The sequence below is a fragment of the Hesperophylax consimilis genome, chromosome 16 (assembly GCF_061612785.1).
Source record: "Hesperophylax consimilis isolate HC1 chromosome 16, BYU_Hcon_1.0, whole genome shotgun sequence".
In the NCBI taxonomy this organism is placed as follows: Eukaryota; Metazoa; Arthropoda; class Insecta; order Trichoptera; family Limnephilidae; genus Hesperophylax; species Hesperophylax consimilis.
This window is the reverse complement of record NC_142851.1, coordinates 30784286-30795577: the sequence shown is the minus strand read 5'-3', so window position 1 is coordinate 30795577 and position 11292 is coordinate 30784286. Positions and strand designations below refer to the sequence as shown.

The following is an 11292-nucleotide window of genomic DNA, read 5'->3' as shown; positions in this document are numbered from 1 at the left end:
GTTTTATATGTATACATTTACCATGTTATTTATCTAATATCATTCCTCAAAATAATAACATGAAGTACTTACTGCGGTTTAAAGCCAATGAATCCACCTAGATTTCACAGTCCATCCCATATTTTTAGTTTCATTAGGCACATTATGACTAACGATCGCTCAAAATGTTTTTGCAAACTTGACATAATATGCCAAAAACTCGATTTTGTGACTAAATTTTATCAATAAAAAACAGTAAGTAATTTTTCTGAATATTTTATTTGCTCTAATAAACATTAGCGCCAGACTGTACAGTAATAAATATGTGGCTTGCATTGCAAAATAAACTTTTCCGCTTAAAAATAAATATGGAAATGTTAATAACACATTAATACTTACTCAAAATGTTGACTTACATGTTCTCGTGTACAAAACATTTCATGGAATTCAAGTGCCTTATCATTATTATTTATTCATGTAATCAAAAATAATTGATGCCACTACGAAGAAAAAGTTATGCAGCCATCGTCTATTAAAAACCGTGTATATATTATATAAATTGAACAATAGACAAATAAAACACATAAAATAATTGGATGAATTTATAACCATCACCACCATTAGTAGTTATGTTGAAATTGTTAAAAATACAAACCTTCTCCGTGCAATATTACAAAACTCCATATTACCTTTCTGTTAGAAGTCACATATCACCTGCTTACCAATATTAAACTGAATAATAATGTAGACATTACGTCTCCACAACCCTGTACGTAATTAATATTAATTATACATTATTAGGTATTACAATCCAAATCTTCCACTTTCGTATCAGTCTTATGTACCTCACATCCAACATAAAACATACCTTATGCCGGCTCTACAACAACAAATCTCTCAAACACAGGCTCCCTCAGTTAGTCTTGTCAAGAGTGCAGAGCAGGCTGTGACTTATGTTAGATAGTTATATCTGACATAATCAACCCAAGCAAAGCACAATCTCGATCAACATTCAGTAATCCAAACGTTCAGTGATCAAAATGTTCTATAATCCAAACTTTTTACAAATTAAATTTTTCAGTAACTCATACAGAGAATAAAGAAGAAAACTAGAAGTGCCTTCCAAACAAATGTGCCACCGACTTAGCACGTTTTGGTTCTAGATCATTTAGGATGTCATCAGTCTCACTTACACTTGCCTGAAATTATATACCGGCATCGCATTTGAATTTCGTAATCAAGTTTTGTATGGAAATATAAATTGGGCTTATATGTATTTGGATCACGAAACAGGCACTTCTTGTGTTATTCTTTATTCTATGGAACCAAATGTTCAGTAGTTCAAATGTTCAGTAATCCAAATGTTTATAATCTAAATGTTCAGTAGGTAATCCAAATATTGAATTATCCAAATGTTGAATTATCCAAATGTTGAATTATCCAAACATTCAGTAATCCAAATGTTGAATTATCCATACATTCAGTAATCCAAATGTTGAATTATCCAAACATTCAGTAATTCAAATGTTCCGTAATCCAAATGTTTAGTAACCCAACTGTTGAATTATCCAAACATTCAGTAATCCAAATGTTGAATTATCCAAACATTCAGCAATTCAAATGTTCCGTAATCCAAATGTTTAGTAACCCAACTGTTGAATTATCCAAACATTCAGTAATCCAAATGTTGAATTATCCAAACATTCGGCAATTCAAATGTTCCGTAATCCAAATGTTTAGTAACCCAACTGTTGAATTATCCAAACATTCAGTAATCCAAATGTTGAATTATCCAAACATTCGGCAATTCAAATGTTCCGTAATCCAAATGTTTAGTAACCCAACTGTTGAATTATCCAAACTTCAGTAATCAAATGCTTAGAATTTTAACACATTCTAAAAGCAATTGCATTATTGCAGTATTGTGGTTACATCTAACATAATCAATTCAATATTCGATTCATAATATTATTATCATGACTTGTGGAACTGGTAAAAAAATAAAATGTTCAAATTAAGTTTTTATATTTTAATTAATATTAAGATGATTATGTTAAACATCTAACCTGCCGTATCACAAACACAAAAATAAAACTTTCATCGGAATTAATAACATAAAGAAATCTTCATAAAAATAAAACCAAAATTTGTAACTTGTTAAAATATACCTAATGAAACATAATGTGTACTGAGATTCCGTTTCTTTTTAAAAACTAAGGCTTTAAGTTCATATAATAAAATCAACCCTTGCAGAGAAAATAAACATACATTATTATCTATTAACTGTGTTTGTATGCACGGTCAATGGTACTAATAGAATTGAGCCTTATTTTAAAATTACATTAATATTAAGGGCACAGGGATCTATCTTGTTTATCGACTATGAAAATACTATCTTCTCGCAAAGGTAATATTATAATAACAATTGGATAGAGTGTGTTTGGTATATGAAAAGGAAAATTATACCTCTAAACGTAGAACACTTTTCATTCAAGGTTAAATGCGACGTTCGTTATAATCCACGTATTCATAAATAGTGTTCATTAAATTATTTTATTAAAATACGCTTTTTGCAAGTTATGATTTACAATATAAGACAATTTTTTTATTTGCGCCCGTACATGCGCAATACTAATATGTATGAATAAATAGTGTTGTCCATATAAAATCTCAATTCTTTCAAGAGAGGCATACAAATACAATATTGGATTGAATCACATATAATACATAGATTATAACGAACATCGTATTTAATATTAAAACAAATTTTAAAAAAAAGATATAATCTTATCTTCGGTTATCATTTCCTGCCTATTGAACTAACGTTGATTAAAAAATCCGGCTACATAAAAATAAAGATGATATTATGAGCACAGCCCTATCTTTAATTCTTTCGTGAGTTTCTGCATGGGAATACAATAGTTCCATGATAACTCCTCAAAATGACAATTCAACACACCTTTAAAATGTAATATAAAGTCATTAAAAGTGATGAAACAAAAACTAGGTTAAATAGTTACATATGTAACCCATTCAACCTAGTTTTTGTTTCATCACTTTTCATAACTTTTTAACACTTTTTGTTGTGTGTTGAATTGTCATTTTGATGAGTTATCCGGTCACCGAAAACAATAACGCCAAACCGTCAAAACAAAATAACTGGCAAATGACAATTTATGTATACAGAAAGGTAATTTAAAGAGATTGTGTGTTCTTTAACCTGTGGTTTGGGTAAGTTTAGGTCTAAAAAATATAATATAAATATAACAGACAGGCACAACGTGGCGTGGTACAGCTAGTTTGAAATAACAATGCTCCATTTAATTTAGAATGAAAAGTCCTGTTTTCCAACCAATCAACTAAAATCATCGATACTTGCATAGGATTCAAATTCGAATTCACAAACAAAATGGAGCAAATTTGAATGACTTGGATCCAAGTAACGCACAAACCACAGGTTTAACATTAGTTTTGGAATTATTGTAAGTATTATAGTTAAAAGTTGTTGAATTGATCACATTTTATCTCATTCAAATATAACAAATACTTTAACAGTTAAAATAGAATGCAAATTAAAATACCTCACTCTAGTCAAATGATATTGGCGACAGAAGGTCATTTTAGTCATTACATAAAATACTATTTTATATTTGATTGCGGTTATTGCATTTTAATCGAATGGCAACAATATACATTCTGAGAGTATCTCTATTCTTGGAAGAGATGAAAAAATTCTAATAAAAAGAATGGGAAAATCCATTTAAAACTATAATTTTTAAATTTTTATGAAAACATGCCAAATTAAAATTTTCATCAACATCAACTGCTCTTGAGTATGTAAATTGATTGTAAATTAAAATGAAGCTATTGAAGTATTAAGCATAATGTGAAGGGGGAACTGTTAGATCGCTAAGCAAACATAATTCATCTTCTGTGAACTTGAGCTGGTGATTTTGCCAATCATCGTGATGGGTTCTCTTAAAGTCTCCGAGGGCTTTACGAATTGTTGACTGCAAATAAAAATAAAACAACGTTTTAAAACAACATAATGGTACGTATACATTTAGGAACAAAGTAACTGCAAGCGGCGTTTTGCGCCATTTGCAATTGGTTCGTTCCTTTTTCATAAGTCAAGGTTCAGCTCGGCAGTTCGGCTCGCATATGCAAGGAAACAAACAACAATCAAATTCTTACAAATTTTTTCAAAAGACCAAACCTATTATGGGAAATCAATGACATTTTAAAAATTTTGTTTTTTAGGGACTGAAAAATATATCTCCTTTTTTATTATATGAATACCACACACGAGTCAACTGTTCGGAGTCAGCGGGACAATGGCATCCCCAATTGGGGTATTTTGTGAGGGTGAAGAGAGTGGAGAGGGGAAGGAGATAAGGAATAGGAAGATGAATATGAAGTACGCGAATGGTGGTCTTTCACCATGGCAATACTGAGAGTATCTACCACTCTTACATTTAACACTTGGCAGCTTTGTTCACTATGAACTGCCATACGTATCAACATGTAGCGGGCCAAGCGCGCGCTACGCAACGCTGCGTGCGTATGTAACGTCAGAGGAACATACGTGGGTTGCAGCGGAATCGCTAGCCGAAGCTGCAGCCACCTTGCTAGTCCACGGAATGCCATGTCTCTTCTCCCACTCACCCGCTAACAGACATATTGAAATATTATCACTAAATACAGAAATATCTTTAAATAGTATAAAATAAAGTTGTTTACCACTTCTGTCTGTTTGTGCGCTTAGTTCTTCTAAACTACGCAGCGGACTTTGATAGGGTTTTTACTATCATTTAGAAAATTTCTTCCGGAAGGTTTATATATATAATACATGCATATTATTTTTAAAGAAAGTAGAGAAAAATCGATGTTTTATAATCAAGTGGTAAAAAAAATATTTTCAGGAACTTACATTACGATGACTTAACATTTTGAGATACATCAAAATAATGTACTACGGAATTGTATATCTTAAAAAACCCTACAGAAAAGACCGCCATGGTATATGTCTATCTGTTAAGGATAACCCCCACCAACGCCGGGTACACGTCAGCTAGCTTTACTAATAAATCAAATCCGTTTTCAGATTCATCATCTGATGAACTATCAAGCAAAAAATATTGACATTCGGCAGAAAAATATGTGGACTCTCTAAGACTGCCGAAAATTGGCATTGTGGGGGCGTAGGTCAACTAGCATTGTGTGGCCGCATAGCTGTATAAAGCCACGTAGCTTTCGTGTCAATTGAAGCCGTGCAGCATTGTGCATAGCTATCAAGCGTGAAATTAGGTAGTTTAGGCTGCATGGGTTTCAATACAACAATGTTCCAAAGCAAGTGCATCTTTTATCATGAATTTAAGATTAAAGAAGTATTAAATAAGATTTGTAAACACAAAATTAAAATCAGTAGATTAAAATTTAGTAAAACATCAACACCTCGGCAACTAAAGAAGGCAAATTATATATCATAATCTCCTAAATAGAAATAAAAATATAAAGACGTCAGAAGAATAACTGATAGAGTTATCATTTAAATCTCGTGTCAATTATTTAAAATGTATTATGTATTCTATAATGCAACTTAATACAATAAGTTTTTCTTAAAAATCCAACTTTATGTATTTAATATCTGATACTGTATTGGTAAGTTATAAAGATTCTTAGTATCGCCCCTGATTCAAGGCCAAAATTTAAAATGGTGAAATTGTTTGAAATGGCTTTCGCGGTGTTTAGTGCCCAGATCTGTTTTGTTATTTAAAGGAATACATTTACTACATCAATCTCAATTATCATGATGTACCTACAATACATACCTATACCATAAAAGATATAAGATATCTACACTAGGTATAAAATGTTAAATTTTATAACCAAATAAAATATACTTTAAAAAAGAAAAAAAATAATAATTGCCTAGAGGTAATCCTACCGCTGAGAGCTCCGTTGTATCTGTTGAACGCATCATCTATAAGACCTTTTTTCCACTGGGATATGCAAGTATCCGATACTCGACGATTCAAGTATCCGCGCGGAGTTTCGTACACAGTGACACGTTGCTGACATTTTGTAAACTCGTCGACGACACCAGACTCCCGAAATCTGTCGGGTGGGATTGTTCATACTTTAAATGATTGTCTCTTGATAACTTGATTGTCCCGACTTTAAACATGTCGTTTCTTATATCAGACATTTTGTAACAATGCGGAGGACTTTGGATCAACACTAGGAACGAAACAGTCAACAAAGAATGACAGAATTTAAAAATGATAGCTACAGCAGCTGTTTGGTTGACAGTGTTGTGAGTCGGGTTATGAAAGTGTTCTAGTATTAACATTTCGAGAATTCTACAATGATTGGTGGCTATGCAGGTCTCTTGATTTTATGAGCTTTATTTTATCTCAGAAAAAACTATTTAATATATTTATATAATCCATACCACTAAATTTTAATATTATATAAATGAAATCCTCAGCACGGGATATCCCAGTGAGGATATCATTATATCTATTTGTTACAAAAAAAAAGAAGATAATAAAGCACTTATTATTAGCGATGTGCACAGACTGAGTGCAACAAGTTGTTTGCGATGTGAGTACACGACGTGAATATTGGATGCTGACGTGGAATAATTTTACCTGTGGAAGAATGGTCTAAAGGGGGAAAGGTTACAAAGAACAAATCAGATGGTAAGCCTTTATAAAATATTATAATTTTCTCACCGGAATTGGCAGTGGATCGTTGAGATGTCTCCCCAGCACGAGGAATATCTCAGGCAGGTAGGGGGGCACACTGTAGGGGTGCGCCGCGATGAAGGCGCAGAGCCCCAGCACTCCGCAGTGGCGGCCAATCAGGGCCTCCGTGGCCCCGGGGCCCTTGGACACCTTGCCCTTGCACATCGACTTGAATTGTTCCTGGTAACAAGAATGTTATTGGTTATTAGGAAGGCAGAAATCAGAAGAGAATAAAGTTAAAGAAAAAAATTATACAACATAATTTAGCTCCATTCGTATATCTAATGAACTCTCTTAAACGCATTAAAGCAACGTCATATGTAGACCCCAGACACTGACAGCCAAGATGGCTGCCAATCTTATTGAAACATCATTTTTTGCACATTTGGTTCTTATATATCAATGGCGGCTCGAGAATTTCATCGATGGTGGGGACAACGTTTTGTGTGTACTGTACTGAAATCTCACTATCCAAAGAATATAATATAAAATTTCCCAATCAAAATGTTCATTGACAAGTCATGCGCGTAATCAGATGTATAAACACAAAATAAATTTAAATCTCTGTGGGTACCTATATACCAATTTATAATACAGTGTAATAAAAACAATGCAATATCTTGCAAGATTATCATCAAACTTAATTTGAACGCGCGCAACTGCCGCCCAAAACTATGTAACTTTCTTGAACTAATACAGTAGAACCTCGTTAATTCGAAATCCAGCGGACATCAAAAATCAAATTTCGAATTAACGAATTCCCACGTAATTCGAAATTTTATGAAAAAATAAATACGCCGAAAATCGATTTTCTCAGCCGCCTCTTCAAATCCGGGTGGTATTTTAGTTGTAAATTCGTATTAATACCAATTATTTCTTTATTTTCGCGGTCGATTACCGTAGCGGCCGGCCCTGTAAATTCAGATATTCTAAATAAATTCATAAAAATGCTATATATTTACGCGTAAATCGAGATTTCGCTGCCGATTTCGGTCGCGGCCTACCCTTTAAATTGAGATATTAAGTTCAGATATATGAAGTAAATTCGTAAAAATATGTCATATTTCGGCATGGATCGAAATTTTTCGGCCGATTTCCGTCACGCCGTATTTTTTCAACGCGGATATTTGAAGTAAAGTTAGTAAAAATACGATATATTTCCACGTAAATCGAGATTTCGCGGTAATTTTCTGTCGCGGCCGGCCCTTTATTTCAAATATCTGAATTTGAATTCGTAAAAATACGATATATTTCCGCGTAAAACGAGAATTCGCGGCCGTATTCCGTCGCGGCCGGCTTTTCAAATTCAGATATTCGAAATAAATTCGTAAAAATATGATATATTTCCGCGTAAATCGATTTTTGTCGGCAGTTTTTCGTCGCGGGCGGCCTTTTAAGTTCAGATATTTGAAGTAAATTCGTAAAAATATGTCATATTTCGGCATGGATCGAAATTTTTCGGCCGATTTCCGTCGCGCCGTATTTTTTCAACGCGGATATTCGAAGTAAAGTTAGTAAAAATTAGATATATTTACGCGTAAATCTAAATTACGCGGCCGAGTTTCGTCGCGGCCGACCCTTTAAATGCAGATATTTGGCGTAAACTCGTAAAACTACGACATATATCCGCGTAAAATGTATTTTCTCGGCCCTTTAAACTCAGATATTCGAAATAAATTTGAAAAAATACGACATTCCAGTGTAAATCGATTCAGATTTACAAAATAATAATACTAATTAGGACGATGTATAACCACGTAAAAATACATTTTTCGGCGTTTTACCGCCACGGCTGACTTTTAGATTCAGATTTACGAAATATTATGATTTATTTTCGCAAAAATCAAATTTTTTCGAATTACACGAACAAATTTTCGTGCGCGGACAAAAATAAATTTCGAATTACGAATTAACGAATTTCGAATTAAAAAAAATTTTGTATGAAAAAATTTTTCAGCGGAAATTTTTTTTGCGAAAATTTCGAATTACGCGTTTTTTCGAATTATCGGGGTTCGAATTAACGGGGTTCTACTGTACAAACATCCCCAGAGGATTTATTGGTTTGTCTCTGAGCTATTCAAAATAATCTTGAAGAATTTTATTTAACCCCACACAGGAGGCCCTGAGGAAACTAATTTCCCTCAGGGCCTATGTCATCTTTGGGGATGCTCAAGGTCTTTATAATTAAAGGAAGGAGAGGAAGTTCTGGGAAGGAAAAGGTATGAGGGGTGGGTAGGAATCTAGGGATCAGTAACGGACGAATGATATATCCCTCCATGCTGCGGCACAAGGCGATGGGCGAAAGGTCAAAAGGTCTACCCAAACTATCTTTTGCCTCCCAAATTGAAGAAAGAAAACAAACAAAATTGAAATGATGATCTCACCAGTAGTTTCTCCTGATTCTCAGCCACTCCGCAGTGTAGCAAACCGGCCATAACCTGGGCAGCTGTCTCCCGCACCTCTGGGCGGGAGTCGGCCATCAACTTCAGGACTATACGAAGCACAGACTCCTGATTGGTCGTCGCTGCAGAGACCAGTGCCATGTTGTGGAAGACCAGGGACTGAAGGAAGCCGAGGCAAGAGGCTCGGGCGCACCATGATGGAGACTCACACACCTAAACAAATAAATTTAAAACGTTAAATATTTGTATGATTTGAACATATGATTTGTTACAGATAGTACAAAAGATGGGGTCTGTGTCTCTTTTATGCTTTTGTAATTCTCTGCACCGCCATCTTTATTAATACAGGCTGCAGAAACAGAACTAGTTACAAAACCCTGCTAAATCCAGTGCAAGAAGTCCGAAAACAGGGGGCTTACTCTGTTTCTTTGGAAACGTTCCTGCCGCCGGTTTAGCCACGTCACAAACGCGTATTAACCCTTCCCTTACGGTGTTCAAAAATGACTCGTCCTCCAGCGCTATACACTCGTTAATATTTATATATTGTAATTACTTAATTCAATACATAAATGTATTGCGGAGGAATACCTAAAATTTGATCTCTGTGTTTAGCAAATTTAGAGAGATATTTTATTAATTAGAGACGTTGTTCACTCAGTTGACAGCACTGAGAAGGAAAGGTTAAACTACGAACTTACTGGTTTGTTAACCCGAAAGATACAGAGTAAGCCCCCAGGTGTCTTTTTCAACTATCAGTTCACTTTCTACAGCATGGCCTGTATTAATAAAGATGGCGGTGGCTAAGGTAAACTGAAGATGAAATTGAAGGTTAGGGTTTAGTGCTATTGTGACAATGTTGCCATAAATACTGCATTAAGTATCAAGCCACCGTGTAAGCGACTTGATTAATTCAGTTATTTAAACTTTTCACTGCATTCCTGATGTACATAAAATAACACTTGCACACAGCACTGTTTTTGACAATCGTAACCGATTTGAACTGCTGTAATTCTCTTATTTCTTGACAGATTTATGAATTGCTTTTCTTGAAAGGTTCATTAATTCGCCTGAATTATTTTGTAACACATAAATAAACAATAAGATGCAATATACGGTTATAATATTTGAAAACAGTGAAGCATAACAAAAAATTATGCATCACCTCAGCGCTGTCTACACACACTACTATGTTGTTACCATCATCGTCTTCAACCTATGTTAACAAATAAGAATATTTTAACTGGTGAATCCAGATTTCAGTAAGATAAAGGTTCAAACTATTTTTAGGTTCACTTATATGCTAAATTAGTCACACATACGTAGTATACAGCAACTGAAGTCAAATGCTTAAATATATGCATAGCGCTGGAGGCACCTTTCCTTCATGCATACATATGTGTACATAGCGACAAATATTTTAACATAGCTATTCTAAAGAACATTTCGATTCTGAATGGTAGTCTATCACCAGTTTTCCACTCTGGAATGAGTGCAAATATTTTTCAAAAATTATTAGAGGATCAAGTTAGATTGTTTTTTTTTCCTTAATTGTCGAGCATGAGAGATACAAGTGCAAATTAAGTGCCAGGCCCACAAAGGTACTGCTATATTAATACAAGACATCCTACCTTCTCCACGGTCTGCAGCGCCACGGTGAGCGTGTGGGGCGCGTGCAAGGCCTGCGCCAGGGAGGACAGGAATGTGCCGCACAGGCGCACAAGCTCCTCGTCGCGCTCCATGGAGCCTAGCGCGCAGGCCGCTGGCACCAAAACGTAGTATGGGTCGCGCGCACCAAACGAGCTGCGAGATATAGCGCAGATCACCCATTTGGTGGCTAAGAAAAACAAAAATAACATTAATTTTTTTTGTTATATGTAGCCAAATTGAGGTTCTTTTAACCATTTGTACGTGAATTTTAAATTTTTTAATACGTATTTAACCTCTCAGACAAAGACTTTTATTTACTTTGTGTTCCTTTGCGAACTGTCAAAACGTGAAAATTTTTGTGTTATTCACGAGTTTTGTTAAAAGCTTCATAACTCACGTTTTGGGAAACGTAGCCTCATTCTAAAAAATGTTTTGGAAAGATTATGAAATTCACTATCGTATTGTTTTGTTATACGTAAATATTTGCGTTTCTAAATATACATTTTCTGAAAACG

General features: G+C 34.5%; 1 protein-coding gene across 3 annotated transcripts in view; it reads right to left on the bottom strand.

Annotated features, from left to right (window-relative positions):
- Window positions 1–239: 239 nt before the first annotated feature.
- The window catches only part of LOC149417035 (proteasome activator complex subunit 4-like), a 61290-nt gene continuing 50237 nt past the window's right edge, over window positions 240–11292 (bottom strand). For all 3 annotated transcript variants that reach the window (XM_089641135.1, XM_089641136.1, XM_089641137.1), the window contains 4 exons: window positions 10759–10964; window positions 9113–9343; window positions 6717–6908; window positions 240–3989 (listed from right to left, as the gene is read on the bottom strand). In XM_089641135.1, coding sequence (XP_089497261.1) covers window positions 3855–3989; window positions 6717–6908; window positions 9113–9343; window positions 10759–10964 — 764 coding nt within the window. In that variant the 3' untranslated portion in view covers window positions 240–3854. The remainder of the gene's footprint in view (window positions 3990–6716; window positions 6909–9112; window positions 9344–10758; window positions 10965–11292) is intronic.